The sequence below is a fragment of the Miniopterus schreibersii genome, assembly GCF_964146895.1.
Source record: "Miniopterus schreibersii genome assembly, chromosome: 7".
Classification (NCBI taxonomy): Eukaryota; Metazoa; Chordata; class Mammalia; order Chiroptera; family Miniopteridae; genus Miniopterus; species Miniopterus schreibersii.
Genome location: NC_138108.1, coordinates 35475866 through 35495680, shown reverse-complemented (window position 1 = coordinate 35495680; position 19815 = coordinate 35475866). Strand labels below are relative to the sequence as shown.

Below are 19815 nucleotides of genomic sequence, written 5' to 3'. Positions count from 1 at the left end.
AATGGAGCCTTCTACTTTGAAGTTCCAAGAAATGGTCCTGTAGGTTTGGTGAGTCCGTCCAAGTATGACTATGTTCTTGGAGGTCTGTGTTATTAGGTGAGCAAGGATGGAAGATATTGTAGATTAGAAGGCTTATTTGCAGGCATCAGGAGGACCTTGTCTAAAGGTCTGGGTGCTGCTGGTTAGCTATCACTAACATTGCCTTTGAAACTGCCCTGTGCTTGCATGGCTGAGCAATTACCACCTGTCCCCAAGTCAGGGACACTCTTTGATTTATATCATATGCATTCAAAAAAGTATTGCAAGTCTGTGAGTCATATTTCATTCAGGTATTGTGGCACATCTGTTTTCTGACTTTCTGTATTTTTATAGTTAAGCTCTCAGGAGGCAATATTTTGGTCCAATTTCCTTTTACAGGGGTCTACAATCCCCAAATTTATCAGCCATAATGAAATATCACTCCCTGATGCATATTTTTTAAAAACCTATTGCATTTTTTCTAAAACCCAATAACCTACCCCTTTCTGATTTTCTGAGTGCATCAGCATTATAATCATCCTGAATTAAAATACATTTTTATTCACTTACTGCTGATATCCCCACTGCACAGAGTAATTCTGGGAAAACATCCTAGGATTTAGAATTAGAATACCTGGGTTTTGTCCCAATTTCTGTCACTTTTATCTTGGGCACATCATTCACTAATACCTCTTAGCATTTTCTTGAACTGGCAAATAAATGTTGCCCCATGTCATGGGATAGTTATGAGGACCAATCGATCATGGCTTTTTAGATATAGAATGTGCCATACCAATACACATTGTAGATGTCTCTTTCTTTAGAGTATGTCTACATTAAAACACCTGCCTGGACATTCTGGACCAATTAATAACAAAAGGAGAGCGCTGGGAATAATGACTAAAGGTTATAATTATTAGCAAACTTTTTAAAGTTCTCACTACAAAATATTCTGTGTCCCTTTGCTGTGCAGCTGCCAACTACAAACCTCTACCATTATAGTGTTGCGTGAAGCATATGGGTTCACCCAAGAGCTCATTTATATCTGTACTTATATTAATGAAAACATTTAGAAGTTGTTTAAAACTTTTTTTCTCTTATCAGGTTATCAACACTGGCTATAGCATGGCTCCCAATGTTAGTGTGGAAATCATGGTACCAAATTCTTTTACCCCCAAAACTGATAAGTTGTTCAACATTTTGGATGTCCAGGTAAAAAATGGGTTCCTTCCTTTATTGTAAGTAAAACTGCTAAAATGGAGATTTCTGTTCACTTATTTCATACACATTCTCAGCCATGAATTCACCCTGCATTCATTGAGTACACCCTGAATTATGCATTGCATTAGAACTGTAGGATCACAGTGGAAACTCTGCATTTGATGTATACAATGACAGAATTATGCTCAAATATCTTTCAGTACATTTTCTATCTTCAGTACATTTTCTTTGTGACACGGACCTATGGAAGTAATTTAACTGGTAGGATTCGCCATAAAACTTGAGACCACTGTTGGGGGGGAAAATTTAGTATTTCAGCCTTTTTAAGGAAAGAATATTCAAATCACGACTTAAAAATAAATATTATGTTGATGATTCCATCAGAATTGTTTTTACTGTCTCTGTTTCAAGACAAGCAATTAATCAATAAGCCTACTAAGTAGGTTTGAGATCTAACTTTTAAAAATCTTACCTGAATTTCAAATTCAGATGGTTGGACACATGGTGTTATAACACATGATTTTGTTTCATGTCTAAAATCCCAAGAAATGTTGAATTTCATGCTAATGTTCAAATGTCCATTTTTTGGACACTGCCCTAATTTCTGTAAGGTTAAGGCCATTTGATCAATTTAGGACCTATATCCAACCCTCTAAAATTTTGCTGAGTTTTTGTTTGTGTTTTTGCTGCAGAGATTTAATCTTTCCCAAATAAATCTGTCAAAAATATTTTCACACTTTCATCAGTACCTGATATATTTTAGAATAGGTAAGCAAGCAATCGGAACTTTTTTTTTTTTTTAGCTTTTAAAACCATGTAGCTTTCGTTTTTTCCAATATTGAATTATAATATTTTTCTCTCTTTCTTTATAGACTAGTGCAGGAGAATGCCATTTTAAAAATTATCCAAGGATGTGTACATCAGAGCAGGAAAAAGGCACAATGGAGGCTCTGAAAGACATGTTTAAATTCTTCTCGAAGTCCGATAAGAGGCAACTGGTAAGTTTGTTTTTCATGGCAGTTTTTGTTTTCCAACATACAGAACTGAAACACTGCAAACCAGGCCTTGATGGCCTTTGAGCTGGAGTGTGAGAGAAAAACAAGCTCAGATAATATTCTTCCACGTGAGGAAAAGACATGATTGGAAATCTTAGACTCGGGATTGAATATATACGTTTTCATTATTTATCTAACAGAGGCCCATTTTGTGCCAGCCAGACATTTCTCCATACCCTTTTCAGTTGAGCAGCCTTTATGAAATTAGATTAATTCTGACTCTTTTCACTTTAGTGACTTTATGAAAAAAACAACAAAAACTGAAGAAGCAATCTAACCCTTCAAATTATTCAAGTTTTACAATAAACATAGACCATCCAGCTTAGCAAGATTCTCATTTGGAGTCTTTCTTTTATATCTCTCCTAGAAGGTTAAGTTCATAAGAACACATGCTCCAGTTCAAATACTTTGTTTCTGTTGTAATTTATAAAACAAACATTTGCTTTGTTTAAAGTAAGATTTTTTAAAATGCCACTAACAAAAGCAGATCTTTAATTCCATGTTTATAGCAAGATAATTTTTATAAATACGACTAAGGAGAGCAAACTTTTAATTCCATATAAAATATTACCCATCTTTTGAAAAAGTGTTGAAATTTTAATGTAGCTTTTTTATATTATTTTCAAGTACTGCATAAAAGCCGATCCACATTGTTTAAATTTCTTATGCAATTTGGGGAAAGTGGAAAATGGAAAAGAAGCCAGTGTTCACATTCAGTTGGAAGGGCGGCCATCTATCTTAGAAATGGTAAGTCTAATATTCAGCAGCAACTTTGTGGGTAAGTTCATATAGAATCTGCAAACTATATAAATAGGATAGTATATAGGGAAGCATTCAAATTAAGAAGTTATTAATTAAAATAAAATTTAGAGTGAAACTTAAACAGTTTCAATTATTACTTTAGTTGAATACATTGTCCAAATGACATGGTTTTAGTAATTAAGATGTTTATTTTAGGAAGCATTTTCAACTGCTTATAGACCTCAATTAAGTCAAAGAAATTGGCTACCTTAATATTTTGTATAGCCTTAAAGTTCTTTCTAAACTATTTTAAAGTATGCTTAAAATCTAATACTTAATAAAGCTAAAAAGTAAAATTGTCTTTAAAACACAAATACACAATAACAAAAGAACTTTTAAGAAAATGAACTTGGAAAGGTTGAATCAAAAAAAATAATTTTAAAGACCTCTTTAAGAATCTCATCTTCCCCATTGAATGCACATATAAAACAAAACAAAACAAAGCAAAAAAACCACCTCAATTTTGCATACAATTTCAAAAGTCCTTAGCACTTGTGGATTCTGGGTTATAAAGTCTCTGTATTAGATAGTAAAGCTCTGAGTTCATTTATTGATTTTATATTTGAATGCTGTAACTTATTTGTACCAGATTTTTCCATTATAGTATTAGGTATACTATATGTATTTGATCAAAGCAGCAAGATGACAACACTACTTAGAAAGAAATAAAAAGAAGCCCAAATAAAATTAACTTTAGGAAAGATTTATTATGTGAAAAAAGTCTTATTTAGTGGTAAAAATTCAATACCCAGGGAAAAATACACTAGAAACTAAGAAATAATATTTACATCAAGTTATCTACAAAGTAGTGATGTTTAATAAAAGAATTTTGACAAAATGGTGCCATATAAATTAATACCAAGACCATGCCTTTAGAGCCAAAGGAAGTGTTGCAATTACTTACAAATGGTGAAGTAAATTGGGGACGATTAATTATGAAAACTTCTCGATAGTAGGTAAGGATCATGAGAAATAAGTTCTGTTAATATGTCTTCATGAAATAAAACTATGAATCAATCTACAGTGATCTTTCATTTATTCAACAGGATGACACTTCAGCACTCAGTTTTGAAATAAGGGCAACAGCTTTTCCAGAGCCGCATCCAAAAGTTATTGAAGTAAACAAGGATGTCAATGTTGGACATGTAAGACTACCTTTCTAAACTGAAACATTACGACTGTAGGACAAATAGTATTGCTGGGGCGTTTAGTAAGAAAAATAGATTTTGACTAGATCATGGAGGACTTGGAATACTTGACTGAGAGTTGGTATTTTCCACAACTGGAAAGAGGGGATGACAGCTTTTTAAGGAGTTGAATATGGTAGGATGGATTGGAGGAAGAACCACTGAAAGCAGCCTATTTCTGCTAATCAGTTACCAATGTTTCCTATGGTTATGTTCGAACCAGCAAGAGGATGGGATGGGATGGGTTGTTCTAACTACTGTTGGGGATTGTGGAGGGACTGCACAGGAAATAGGAGCAATATTTTAAACTGGTGGTTCTTTATTTCGGTTAATTTATATAGGTTTGGCTTGAAGGACTACATCATCAAATACCCAAACGTCATTTGACTATAGCAATTATTTCAAGTAGCTTGATACTTGGACTTGCTTTACTTTTATTGATTTCATGTGTTATGTGGAAGGTAAGCCTTTCTTTAATAATTGCCAATGTTAAACCACTCAAAATGCCATCCTTGACTTTCTTAAAGCCAATTTGTGCCCCCCCCCAAGTGAATATATAGTACTGATTTCATCATACTTCTCTCCTAACTTCAATACCAAAGTCCTTCTAGAAAAATATGCCTTTGAGAAACACTGCACATTATGTCAAATGTCAATTTTAAAGAGTTTACACATGCAGCACTCAGTCCTGCAGCAACGGGTGGGGGCGCTCTTTAACCCCATATTTTCCAACTAATTTTTACTGATTACATGGGACACAGTTTAAGAAATATAGCTGATCCTCAAATGTCATTTCATTCAACTTTGCTTTGTTCTAAGGTTAGGAACTTAACTGTTGTTTATATCAATCAGCTTATGATAAAATTGGTTTTGTTACACATTGTTTTACTTAAAGTCATAGAAACTATGAACAACATTAAGTTTTCATTGACTGTTTAGATATTTTATATGACTGTAATAACTACACACTAGTGATTATACAATGACTTTTTCAGGCTGGCTTCTTTAAAAGACAGTACAAATCCATCCTACAGGAAGAAAACAGAAGAGACAGTTGGAATTACGTTAACAGTAAAAGCAATGACGATGATTAAAGACTTCTTTCAAATTGAGAGAACTAAGACTCAGGTATATAATAAAGATTTAAGACATTGTTTACAAGAACCCATGAACTTGGCTTTGCCCAGAGTTTTTCATATACTTCTTTTACTCATTACCTTGTGACATATTATGTCTTAAGGCAAATGAAAAATCCACACACTGACATTCTTTAAGACAATATAAAACTGAAAGGTGATAATATATCCAAATGTATTCTTTCAGTTCTTAAATGTATGGAAAACACTAAAACACTCAATTTATTCAAGATATGTAATCCCTGGAACATCTTTGAGACTTGTTTGAAATATGTTCTTTAAAAATATTTAGCAGAATTATTTTCAAAGAGCTGTTTCCAAATTTCCTAATGAATAAAAGACCATTGTCATTGTCAAGCATATTTTACCTTTAAGACCTTTACTTGTAATATATTTCCTATGGGCTTTGATCAACAACCATTCAGCAGTCTATGATTATTATGGGCCTGAAGAGCAAACTTCAAACTGAACTTATATACACTGGTTTGAGCTTAATGGGATGACTTCTGGGTAAATATTGTTTTTACAGCTATGGATTTCTTCTTTCTGTATATACCTAACTTTAAAATATATATATATATATATGTTCATATAGGTATAAATCCATGATATGAATCCTCTCCTGTAACATAATATTTTCAAGGGTACCAGGGAGTAAATTTTAAAAATCCATTATTAGTCAAATTTTTTGTTTACAAAACAACAGTACTTAAGAATTTGCATTTATATTCTGAAGCAGATTGTGAATGTTGCACTTTAGCTGGTATTTGAAGTATAAATACACTGATCTATGTAAAATATGCAAACTGTACCTCACAAATAATTTTTAAAAATCAAAGCTCTGCAAAAACAATGATTAGGGGACAGTATTTCATGCTGATACTCTGTAAAATGGTAACTGGATGTTACTCTTTTCTATTGAAATGTAAATGTTAAACATCCTTCCATCAGGTCTATAAGAGCAATCTCTTCTGCATGGAAATGGGGAAACAAATTTCAGAAATTTAACTATATAAATTTAAAAATACAGATTTAGCTTATATCCAGTGAATATACATTTTTTATTGGTTGTCTTGATTCTTTTTTATATAATGAAATAGTTTCTGGATTTTAAATAATTTATCTTTTAATGCCTTTACATTTACAACTATAAACTTTTTATAATATTTATTCATGCATATGAACTAGATGCTGATTGTAGAATATAATTTCATCTGAGCTGGGCTAAATCTATCTTTATATGTATAAGAAGACTGTGGCCAAATTTTGAAAATCTGTTAAGGATGTGATCAAATAGATAAATTAGAATAGATAAATATTTCTTTATAGGAAGTCCCTGCCAACAGCTGTCTTCTGCAGACTGCCTAATTCCTCTAAGTTATCTGTCACAGGCCTGCAGTCTGTGATTGGTGGAGAGTGAGAGATACGTGGAGATTTGTGAAACCCAATCTCTATGAGCACGAAACCTCCTGAACTCTGTGTGCCAATAGAATTTAATTCCATTTATAATATTTGAAAGTTTTTTTGTGTGTTTTTTTTAGCAGAAGCTATTTTTGGTTTTTCATTATAAAAAGCCAAGTAGTTCAGGAGAATGTCTAGACTCATTGGTGGAAAATCAAACCCAAATTTAGAATTTCTTTCTCAAGGGTGATCCCTGAGGGAATTTAAATTTGGTTCTTTCCTATTCAGAAATAATACATTTCAGGTATTACTGAAAACAATGTGTTATAATTGCCAGAAAACATGACTTTCAGGAGCAAGTGGAACAGCTCCCTGTTGGGCCAGATTCTGCCCAGTTAGATATTTTGCAGAGTTTAAAATAAATTTTGTTATAAACTTTAATATTATCTGTATTATGAATTTTGAAACCCTACCACTTTAAAGTAAGACATGAACTCAACTGAGTTTCAACTTTCAGAGACTATTCACAAAATTGGTACCATAACAACTTAGAAAAAAAAAGAGGGGTTCTTTTTTTGACAGGTAGTCTAGGTATTGGAGAAATTTTGAAAAGTAATAGTTCTATTTCTGGTTAGATCTAGTTTTGTAATTTTAACTTGAACCTCCCTGGACTAGGTACCTCACTAGGAAAATCAGGGCATTCTTACTTGAACTCTGTGGTCTATTTGTACCAAGCTATATAGCATATTTGACATCATAATTGATGGACACAAACCCTGAAAAATGAAAGAATTTAAATTATTTCACTTAGGAATTATCTAGGTTAAATATAGATATAGCATCATGTCTAAATCTAAAGTATATAAAAAGTATATAAAATGTTTACCAGAATTTAAAGTTTTTGGTATATTTAATATCTTGGTTCTTTAAAGACCTCAAAGCTAATTTTTAGCAACATCAAAAATAGCAAGCAATTAAAAAATCAGATTTTTTTTCCTGTTAGGATATGTGTTTAAAACATGTCCCTTCGTATTAAAATTTCAGTTCATACGTTTCTGTTATATACAACTACATGTTACTTTGGAATCATTCATTTCTTCCATGCTTTCTCCATAAAGACTGATAAGTCTTGGGTGCAATCTGTAAAAAATAAAATAATATATATAATTGATCAGCCTATCATTCTGTTACTTTTCACACATACACCCATTGGGTATGGTGCTTAATACCGAATACAAATCTAATGATAGCCAACAGAAACATACACATTCATGGCAGGGTGTCTGATAAATCAGCATTGGATATTACTATAAAGCCTTCTTAACTGATTCCCTTGACTGACTAAAGTTCTCCATTGCTTCTATAAAATGCAGCCAACTGTACCTATAGAAAGCTTACATCCAGTAGGCTACCCAGGGCATCTCTGCACACCACCTGTTGAGTCATAAAGCTCATAAGAATGATTTTGCATGTTCCTAAACATGTCTGCACCAGTTGCTCTTGTTACTTAATTGATATGTAAAATTGTTCCTATGTAAATTAGGTTAAATGCTTTGGAAAGACTTGATAAATGCAAACTACTGAATACAAAGTGTTATAGTATTAATTACTGGTGAAAGGAAATTTAAAAGACTAGTGGATTAAATTGTAATAATCTGCTACTTAGATGGCATCACAAGGTTTAAACTTTTGACCCATTTTTTATAAATTCAAAATGGCAATTGTACACATGTATTATCTGTATAGTTTATTAAGAATAATTCAGAATGCCAGTGTAGACATAACCAAAGAAAATGCATTAATTCTCCGTAGCAACTGATGAATAAGTGTAAAGTCATACTTTGTTAAAAATTGTACATTAATCTGATTTGCTAATGTAAAAAAATATACCTAGCCAACTGCTTCCTCTGATAGTTACAGGAAGAAGGCTTCCACTATACTATTAGTTTTGTGTCGACGGGTGGACATAAAGCAGTGAAATACTTAGACTTACTTAACGTGGACCTCTGATGTAACTTCCATTAAGTCACCATCCACATTCCAAGGGAAAATGTCCTCTGAAGCAGCTTCATGCAGCCGATCCTCCGCCTCCAGACTGCGTGCACTGGTTTTATTCCTTGGGTCCACTTTTACTTCTTCAACAGTGTAAGTCTCGACAAATGGAAAACTGAACTAAATAAAACAAATGGACCTCAATGGACACTTCTCCAAAGAGGACATGCAGATGGTCAAGAGACGTGTGAAAAAATGCTCAAAGTCGCTAATCACCAGAGAGATGCAAATTAAAATAAGAATGCAGTACCACCTCACACCCATCAGAATGGCTCCCACCAATAATCAGCACGCAAGTGCTAACAAGAACATGGAGAAAGGGGACCCTGGTGCACTGCTGGTGGGACTGCAGGCTCAGACAGCCACCGTGGGAAACAGTATGGAGGTTCCTCAAAAAATTAAAAGTGGATCTGCTGTTTGACTCAGCAACCCCACTTCTGGGAATATAGCCTAAGAATCCTGAAACAGCAATCAGAAAGAATATATGCACCCCGATGTTCATGGCAGCGCAGTTTACAATAGCTAAGATCTGGAAACAGCCCGAGTGCCCATCAGTAGATGAGTGGACAAAAAAGCTGTGGGACATTCTCACCATGGAATACTACGCAGCTATAAAGAAGAAGGTGCTCATACTCTTTGGAGTGGATGGACCTGGAGAATATTATACTAAGTGAAATAAGCCAGTCAGAGAAAGACAAACATCACATGATCTCACTTATATGTGGAATCTAACAAAATAAACTGATGAACAAACTAACAGATCTCAGTGGGGGGCGGGGGAACAGGAAGAGATTCACCAAAGAACAAATATGCATAACCCACGGACACAGACGACAGCATGGGAATGGCCTGGGGTGGGGCCGGGGTGAGGGAAAGGGGGGCAAAGAGGGGGTATTACAGATGTCTCCCATTTTCTGTCAAAATAAAAATAATGCAAATAATCATGGTACTTCCTTTATCTTTAACTGCTAATGCACACTAAGAAAGTTCACTGTGTTCTCTCTTGCACATAAATATCAACATACATGCTTTGAAACTCAAATTATGACCAGGGATCCCCAATTTCTCTGGAAGAAAAGACCCTTCTGAAGCTTTCCTACCTCATTTAGATCTAGCAGCTGGCAAACTTGTTTTATGACAATAGTAAATGTCTATGAAATTGTATACAGTAATGATATTGTAGAATTTCCAATGAAAGACAATCTTTAATATTCATCTGTTGATACAGAAGATTTATATAACCCACTGACTTGATTATTAACTTGTCAACTAGTTTAGCTGATATAAAGTAAACTCTAGTGTAAGCTTCACACTTGGAATTTAATTAAGAAAAACCTAGGTCTAAACTTATAAAGGCAAAAAAAAAAAAAAATTCAATCAAACGTTTCACAGGTGTTTGCCTGCCTTGTCCCCACTTTAAAGGTGGACACAAGTCGCAAGATAATTGTGTTTGCTTACTGCCCACTCTAGAATGGTGCAAAGTAACCTTCAAATTTTAATTTGTCTTATTTGCCTAAGGAAACTATAGTGAAAAAATATTACGTGTTTTCTGAAATATCTAAGAAAAAGTAACCTAGTAGCTTTAGCAGAATGCACAGTAACTACTCATTTTAGTTTTCAAATAAATGGTATGAGGTTTATTCATATTATCTACATGTTCGTATCTTTTTCCTTCCACGTATAAGCCTCAATGAAGCACAGAATTTTAAAAGTTGACAGAAAACTAAAGTTTTCCCAAACACCCTTATTTTATATACTATGTAGAAACCAAGGCCCAGCAGATTTTACAGTTTTACAGGAGGTGTAATGAGAAGACAGAGGCTGCAAACAAATCCCTGGAGAAACACTAACATTTAAGGGTTTTAAACTTCCTATGAAAAATGATGGTCAATGTGAATGTAGAAATGTATGGACAGTGAAAACAGAGTGGACAGTGCACAGAGGTGGGGGAGGCGAGATGAGTCACACCGCAAATGATGGTTTTCAGTATGCCCTACAATTGTTGATATAAATGAACATTCAGTTCAACCTGCTAAGGATGGTTCACTAATTCTCATTCTGAACAATATCCCTAGTAGTATGTAATTTTATCATTAATTTACTTCATATTTCAATATAACACTAAATTTTCTATTTTCTCTTTGAACGAAAACCCAATCAAACAAAACAAAACAAATACATATATACATAAAACCACCAAGCCATAGCTCAAAGAAGGCCAACCTGTATTAGTACTGGTGGATGCTTTTCCAAATTTGGAGGAAGCACAGGTTGGAAAAAAGTATATTCAGAAGAAAATAAAGCCTTCTTATGAGGTAGGACATGATGTCAATCATGCAGCATATCTCTGTCCATGATTAATAGCTTTGCACATAAGTAAAAAAGGGATTACTATACCTGATTTTTAACACTGGCGTATCTTTTCAGGTGTTTTATAAATTCTGGTCGAGAAGTGTTCCGTGCAATTATAAGAGCCATACTTCCATTATTTAATCTGAAATTAAATATTTGTATTTGACATTGTTTATTAAGAGATTACACCAGAAATCGCTTTCTATTGATCCTTCTAACAAATATAATGTTTACTAGAAGTTTTAGGCAAGAAAGATAAACCATCATATTAAATTTATTTAAAATTCTTAAATCATATTTTGCTGTTATATCTGCACTGAAATTGGAAACCAGAATTAAATATAAAATCTCAACAACTGGTAAATAAACATAAATAAATAAAGTAGGCAAAGTGACATAACATAATAAAATCATGTCAATAAAACCCAAGGAATATTATTTTATCCTCAGTGATATTATAAAATCAGAGTTACTGACTGGTCGTTTTTCCAGTTTAACAGCTGTTGTGAACTTACTCTGATGACAAATTCCTTAAAATGTCTAATATTATACAGTCAAGGACAGAATACCTCTTCATAATATTCTAGCTAGCCAAGATTTGGGGGGCGGGGGGGATTACTTTGAAAGAAAAATTTGGTTTATAGAAAAGTATCGATGATTCCATAAACACTTACTAACCTGGTATTAGGTGCCAAGCCTTTAGGTGCCACTGAACACAAGCAAGGAATTGCCATGATGCTGACATTCAAGAACTGACCCTGGATCATCTGCCACTGGTCATTACAGTCTAAAGACAATGAAAGTGATTGGTTACCTTCCCTCACCAGAGCAGAATGTCAATAGAACCTGGCTCAGTTCTCAAGGAGGTACTTTTAGACTCACCAGATTTGGGAGATCCCTGTGCCCTCCTAAAAATAAGAAAACAAAGAAAAAATCAGAAAAAAATAACATCTATTAAACATGAGAAGATTATAAAATCGTACATTTCATATTAAGTATTTTCTTAGAAAGTAAAAATATGTGAATAATTGCATTACTAAATTATATTGTATTGATTCATTTACAGGTGTTATCAGTAAAATGATCATTTTAAAGACTAGAGCACTTCCTTTGTGTGACTTTGATTAATATTTATATTCCACACTAGACTGAAACTCTGATGAGGACAGAAACTATGGGTTCTGTTAACTTGTCTGTTTTTTGACTCATGTATCCAAAGTGCTTGGAATATATTAGGCACTCAATAAACAGCTGTTGGATGGATAGATGACGGACGGGAGGGAGGGAGGGAGGGAGGGAGGGAGGGAGGGAGGGAGGGAGGGAGGGAGGGAGGGAGGGAGGGAGGGAGGGAGGGAGGGAGGGAGGGGAGGGTTGTTTCTAAAGACAGAAACCAAACTACATGCCTACTAGAATCTGTAGGACTCCATGATTCTATATTATTCTCTAATATGTTAGAAAAGCAACCAAAGGTCATAAGTCTAATAAATTGTTTATACTGAACTATTTTATGCTACAAAGATACAGATGTAGATATTACTTTGAGCTTTTTAACCTACCTTTCTTGTAAACCTGGAGAGCTGTTAAGTGGTAAAAATGATATTTCACAGTCCTCTGGCCTAAAATACAATGAAATTTGTCATTAACAGTCACTGATTGTGGGATATGAAATTCTTGATTTAAGAAAAAGAGACTTACTTAAGCTTTGCCAGTGCCTTAATTACAGCAAAATCCCTCCGTTGGTTAGGGGACATCCATCGATGTTTCTCTGCCAAGGCCAGAGTTCTTCCACCAAAGCCAAACATGGCTGAGAACCCAAAGCGAAGCAGCTTGCCAGCAGTGCTAAAGGTACAGACATCCACCGGTTGTATGTGCCCTTGAATTATATTAAATATTAGTCAATCAGTGAGTGCACAGTGGTGCCAGCTGACAGAAGAGCATATTTATTTACTTATAGAAGACCTCAAGCTACTTTATACCATAATGAATATCTTTGCTTTCTCTTTCTCTCTCTTTACCTACAACTACTGCAACTGCCATTTGCAACTTTCTCCATTACTACGGGAAGAAACACAAAGCAGGAGATTTTGCAGCTTACAGCTATTTCGTATAAATCATGGTTAGGGAGTGATGTGGTATGTGCAAAGTAAACTTAGATTTAACAGTAGTTTTGCACTGTGTTTATCTGAGTTTATGTGGTTTCCATCAATTGGGATCATAAAAGGTCTAGTGGATGTACCCTGGATGAAAAGTGTTATCATGTGTTTGTTTTCTTTCTTTTAATAACATAATCCCAGCCCTAGAGTCTTGGTACAAACAACAGTATCGGATATACTTAAATAGCGTGCATGGATTTTCCTGACCGGGTTATAAAATTGTGATCTTACACATCATTACAATATTTTTTTCTATCAAGATTATAGCAAAACTTCATTTACTGCTCTTTATAGCATCTGCGTTCTGAAAAAAATAGGCAGTCCAAACAGTGAAGCTTTGCCTAATTGACTTTTGGGGTTTAATTAAACATTTCTTTGCTTTGAGAGACAAAAAACCTATCTTTCCTCATGCAAGTCTGACAGAAATAAAGAAACCTTCCTACATTAATATAAAAACTTCCTTATAAAACAAACTTCTTTGAAATAACTCTTACCCATTATAATGTGCAAAGTTGCAGTTACCACGTGAGGGATTCCATGGAGGGAATGTGCTAATACATTGGTAGAGCCTGCCAAGTCAATTTTAAAACACATACAATCAATGTAGCATAGGTGTTAAATCAACCATTTTCTCTCCCTTTATACAGATATCATTATGTAATATTCAGATGATAAATTCATGGAAATTTATGTTTCCATTCATGGTTTACATGCACATCAAATGGTTACTGGATGATTGTTTAATCTTCAAACAACTTAAAATTTTTTAAATCACTTAGAGTATCTCCTTGCTTACAGCTTTTTCCATCATGAATGTCTATTCTCTACCAAAAACTACTAGCTATATCAAAGTCTATTCTATCCAACTTTAATAAATGGGCTTCTAACTTCTATACCAAAAGAAGCACCAACAGCAGAAGAAGGGTGTTTCTGGAGAGCAGAGACAAATGCATAAATACATAAATAATAAAAATCTAAGAAATAATAACTAAGAAAAATATACAAAATCACTACAAAGTACAAAAGACATGCTTTAAATACATTAAATGCATCTCAGAGATAAGCTCTCACCCAAACAGGGATATTCCCCTTTATTATCTGACAAATGGTATCTTAGATGAAGAAAATATTTAATTCCATGGTATTTGCCATCATATGAAAATCTCGATTGAGACATTATAGACTTCTGAGTTTCATAATCATTAAGATAACTTAAAATCCATATGAATTTTTCTTACCTAAAGAAGAAAAGGCCTCTCTCAAGTCAGGCCTCTGTAACATTTGTATCTCTGAGATCCTGGGGTAAAAGCCTGCTTCTGAAGGGGAAAATACCAGCGAGGCCCTGCCATTCCCAGGAGGTAAAAAGGGTTTAAAATTAAGCTACCAGTTTTCTTCAATTAAAGAATATGAGAAAGAAATCCAGTAACCACTGAGGTTTGAGAAAACAGGGATGTGTTATGTACTGTGGCTTTCAAGGCAAAGACTTGCCCCTGGGTTTGTCAATCAGGAACATTCCTGTGCGGTCGCACGTGGACCTCTTCAGTTTGTGTCACTTTGAACCGCTGTGTGCTTGGGTTGCTCCGCTGGAAAAGCTGAGGTAACTCAGACATTATCCACCAAGACTGTCATTAAAATAATAATGATCATTAGAGATCTATGTAAGCATTTATGATTTACAGACCTCGAATAATTCCACCTTAACCAACTGGTAAATTGGTTCCTATTGCTTGATCAAAAAGCAAGTTATCCTCTGACCCTTGCTACTCAGAATACGGCCCAGGGTCCAGCAGCAATGACAATACCTGGGTGCTTACTAAGACCAACTCCTGGGCCCTACTCTAGACCTACAGAGTCAGAGTCTACACTGTGTAAGATGCTCAGGTTAGGTGTATGCGCATTAACCTGGAGAGTCACTCCTAGAATGCGTGGTCTCGGGAGCAGCAGAATCAGCATTACTTGGAAGCTTCTTTTTAAAAAAATTTATCTTTATGGTTGAAAGTACTATAGATGTCCCCTCCCCACACACATATTGACCACCTCCCTCCCGCTCCCTCGGCCTCCCCAGGCCTTCCCAGCACCATTGTCTGTCCATGGGCTACGCATGTATGCATATAAGTTCTTTGGTTCATCTTTTCCCGCCACCCCCCTTCCCTCTGAAATATGTCAATCTGTTGCATGCTTCAATGTCTCTGGATCTTTTTTGTTTGTCAATTTATTGTGTTCATTAGATTCCACATATAAGGAACTTACTTTAAAAAGGCATATTTCTGGGTTCCATGTACAACCCATGGAAATGGAATGCCTGGGAATGGGGCCCAGGTAGGTGTCCCTGTTTTAGCAGGTTCTCGAGGTGATTTTTATGCACCCTAAGGTTTCAGAACAAGTGGTCCAGAAACCTGTTACTCAGTGGATCTTTACCTAGGAGTCAAATACCTAGTTCTTCGACTCTATAGGCTGCCCTTTCGCCATCTAACTGCTAATTAATCTGGACTGGGGGTGGGAAGGTTGGGGGAGGAAACAAGTTAATCTATTTTGCTTCCCAGTCAAATTTATGGTAAAGATTTTGGAGGAGGCCACATAATTAGAGATATTTAGGATATCAAAGGATTACAGTACTCCATGAAACACATTTCCTCCATTACCATGGTTAATTAGGAATGGCCATAAATGCATTCCTCTAGAAAGGTTATTAAAAAGCATAATGCAATGTTGTCATGTGCAATAGAGAATGACACATATCATGACTCAAGAAAATAAAGACTGTTTAGTCCTTGTGAGTTTGAAGTATGCTAAGCATGCCCAAGCACAAATGCTTTTAGAATGCTAGAGATCAGGGTTGCTGTTTTTTAATTTTTATGTCTTAGGCATTGCAACTTTGCAACTTTCCCTTAATTCCGTAGAACTTGGCAGTGATGACAGGCATGACCAAAAGTCAGAATATTATTTGTCATATTCTACTCTAATTAACCTGTACCTTAGTCCTTAAGAATGGGTTTCTAGGTTCTAAATTAAAAAGAAATAACACTGTAATAACTATGTATGGGGCCAGGTGGACACTGGAAATATCAGGGGGAACACTTTGTAAAGTATATGATAGTCTAACCACTATGCTGTACATCTGAAACTAATACAAAATAACATTGAATGTAAATTGTAATTGAAAAAAAAATTTTTTTTAATTAAAAATAGCCCTGGCCAGTGTGGCTCAGTTGGTTGGAAGGTGGCGAGTTCCGTTCCTTGTCAGGTCACATACGCAGGTTGTGGGTTCCATCCCCAGCTGGGGCACACACAGGAGGCAACTGATCTGTTTCTCTCTCACATCAATGTTTCTCTCTCCCTCCTTTTCCCTTCTTCCTCTCTCTAAAATCAATAATAATATATCTTCAAGTGAGGATTAAAAGAGCAAACTTTAAAAATAAATAAATGAAGTCCATGGTGGGGGGGAGTTCATGAGGAAAGTGGATGTAAAATTGTAAAACTATAGACTGCTCTATAGTTTTATTTGGATAATCTAAAAGAGTACAATTTACTGAAACAAAATATGATTCATCTGAAAAGATGTCTACATGCTAAAAGAACATGCTGCTCACATAAATAACAACTATGTAATTTTAGCATTCTCACGAAAGCTGTAAATGTTCTACTTCATTGTAAACATTTTAATTAGCCTGAAAAGTTATTTTTCTTAATGCTACCAGCAACTTTGCTCACTTGCCACCTTCCCAGACTTGTTTAAAAAAAAAAAAATGCGCCAACTACAGAGTAAGGACAGAAGTAGCAGTTCATGTAAAGCATGACTGATGGAAGCACCAGCCAGAAGCCAGGGAGGCAAAAAGAAAAAGAAAAAAATTGTCCTTGGAAGTGCAAGCACTTCTGCAGAACAATTAACTTAATTAACCAGACACCATGAATATTCATAAGGCTGTTAATGTCTCCCACATCTAAACAGATAAATGTGATGTAATGACTTCCTAGTCAAGCATATCTAAAATTCTCAGGAAAACTGCACCTACACTTTGGTTCTGTGCCCGAAATATCATAGAAATTAACAGTCCCTTGGCAATATTTTATTTTCCTCAAATTAATTGGAAAGCATGAATTTATTTATGTGAACTCTATAGGAATATATCGTTTGCCGCCATCAGTATGTAGATTGAGCCTTGTTTTACAACGGCTGGATTGCTTTTTTTATTTTTATGCCCTCTCGGGCTTTTTCTCTATCTTCTCCCCAAGCCCACACAGGCACACCCTTTAATCCAAATCTCTCTGTATAGTTCCTTAGCACCAGTTCCCATAGCAACAAACACCATTGCTAATGGCCAGCAGTTCAAATATAGGCTTCTCCACATCTGATCCATCTGAGTCTGGCCATAATTCAGCAGCTTAGTCTGTTGGCTCAGTGTAGTAATTTACTAAACACTCTCCCTCTGGGTGTCTCTCTTCAGGAGGCAAATGGCTTCAAAGGCAAACTGTCTTCTGTGTTCAGCTTGGAAACTTCCTGCCTAGCTCTTGTTCTCACTCAATCAAAGCCCTGAGCAGGCACAGAGTCCTCATTAAATACATCCTACACATGACGCCCTCCTCCTATTAGATGGGATCCATAAGCTGAACTCCTATACTGTCACCAGAGTTTTGGCAACAGGCTACATCTTCTAAATAATAAGTATTTAAATGGCATTTCTACATATCCACTGTACACAGGACATGCTTTCAAAATCAGAGAAGCTTAAAAAGCATTACTATGATAAAATTTGATGCTGCTCCTTTATAACACAGCCACCAGTTTCTCTAACTATTCACTTTATGCCAAACGCGGACCTGTGGGGATACCCATCTTTCCACTTTTGATGCTAGGGAGTCAACAAGTGACCCACCTCACAAGCGACAGTACTGATGAAGAAAAACGGTGACCTAAGCATATCCGCTAAGCATATCCACTATGCATGAAGAAAGATGGGAAAGTTCCATCATCATAGACAGAGAGCTACTACAAGGGCACAGAAAGGTCCCAGTGGCTGGCCCCATATACACCTTTGCCTTCTTTCTGAGTTGAGGTTACTTTGTTCCTTTCTTAAAGACCGCCACAGGTTTTTCTCTCTATGCTTTACAATTATCAGTGTATATGAAAATACTCTTTTAAATTCTTGTCTGTATGACAGACTTTATACTCTAAACGAACATGTGTATATCTTTTGTTCTTTGTCAATGCTAAATATACGGAAATCTATACTAAATGAATGTTATTATCAAATGGGTAGAACATTAATTTTTTTCAACCATGTGCATTCATAGGAAATAATAATTGTTTCTGACCCTCATGTTCTCTTGCTCCCTTCCCCGATCACGAAGCTCCTTAGAACAAGCTCCCAGGGAGTTGCTCCCTTGCTCTGAACTCCCATTGTTTCCTAGTGTTTATCAAATGCCATTCAGACGCCTTCCTGTGGCATCCATGAGCCACCAGAGTTTGCCTCTATTTTGATACCATTATCGTCCAACAAAGGGTCCATTTTCTGTTCCTCAACACTCCTGGGTTTTGCCTTGGAATGTTACTTTTGCAGTCAAAAAACAAAACAAAACTCATTCTCATTCTTCCTCAGGCCAGATCCTATCCAATCCACTTTTAGGCCTAATTCAAGTGTTACTCTACAACATCATCCTTACATCCATTCACTTAATAAACCTAATCATTGAGTGTTCGCTGTGTCACACTGGATTCTATTCTAGTTGCTGGAAATACCACAGTCAGAATAAACCTGTTGGTGTTTTCAAGGTTACCTGTTTATACTTTGATTAGGGTGATTACCACACTTTATCTCACATGAAATTATGAGCAGTTTGACTGCAGTGGCCCCATTTTGAAATTTAATTATCTGGGACTGTGTGATCATTAGACCTTCATATGGAAAGGTAGAGTATTGATGATCTCACTTATCCATTGGTTCACTATGGATTAGGCCCTCAGCATACACCACCTAATTTAATACTACAATGACCTTGTAATGAAGTGAGTATCAGGTGGGTTATCTCCTTCTGTAGATTAGAAAACTGAGGCTCAAAGAAATTAAATAACTTGTCCAAGTCTCACATTTGCTAGTGGAGATGCTAAGCCTGGGTCTTTCAGACTCGAAGTCTATGCATTTAACTCTATGTTACACTGTCTAGGTCAGGAAGTAAAACAGGGAAAGAGAGAAGGAGTCCAATTAGCAAGCTCATGGCCACTCCCTTGCCTGCTGGTATCACGCCGAGTGGAAGCTGTGCTGGGACAGGAGTCAGGATGTTGTCTGTTTCCAGGCCAGCATTCTTCTGGGCCCTAAGGAGCAAAGCATGGGCTACTTCACTGGCAGAACCATCTCCACCAACACAGACGACACTAGAAAAAAAGGAATTAAAACAATGCAAAACTTCAAAATAATTGATAGTAATTCATGAGATCTAGACA

At 35.6% G+C, this 19815-nt stretch overlaps 2 protein-coding genes across 4 annotated transcripts in view; one reads left to right on the top strand and one right to left on the bottom strand.

The window, feature by feature from the left end:
* Window positions 1-9790, top strand: part of ITGA4 (integrin subunit alpha 4) — a 65289-nt gene extending 55499 nt beyond the window's left edge. Inside the window, exons 23-29 of the mRNA XM_081142129.1 lie at window positions 1123-1230; window positions 2112-2237; window positions 2922-3041; window positions 4142-4240; window positions 4624-4743; window positions 5278-5410; window positions 8734-9790. Coding sequence (XP_080998255.1) covers window positions 1123-1230; window positions 2112-2237; window positions 2922-3041; window positions 4142-4240; window positions 4624-4743; window positions 5278-5376 — 672 coding nt within the window. The 3' untranslated portion in view covers window positions 5377-5410; window positions 8734-9790. The remainder of the gene's footprint in view (window positions 1-1122; window positions 1231-2111; window positions 2238-2921; window positions 3042-4141; window positions 4241-4623; window positions 4744-5277; window positions 5411-8733) is intronic.
* Window positions 5372-19815, bottom strand: part of CERKL (CERK like autophagy regulator) — a gene marked incomplete at its 5' end in the record, with an annotated part of 85584 nt that continues 71140 nt past the window's right edge. For 2 of the 3 annotated variants that reach the window (XM_081142131.1, XM_081142132.1), the window contains 8 exons: window positions 5372-7959; window positions 8813-8991; window positions 11269-11365; window positions 11902-12010; window positions 12106-12131; window positions 12780-12839; window positions 12919-13096; window positions 13871-13945. In XM_081142131.1, coding sequence (XP_080998257.1) covers window positions 7878-7959; window positions 8813-8991; window positions 11269-11365; window positions 11902-12010; window positions 12106-12131; window positions 12780-12839; window positions 12919-13096; window positions 13871-13945 — 806 coding nt within the window. In that variant the 3' untranslated portion in view covers window positions 5372-7877. Of the gene's footprint in view, window positions 7960-8812; window positions 8992-11268; window positions 11366-11901; window positions 12011-12105; window positions 12132-12779; window positions 12840-12918; window positions 13097-13870; window positions 13946-19603; window positions 19747-19815 lie in introns of all 3 variants that reach the window. The other variant, XM_081142130.1, reaches the window with a different exon arrangement.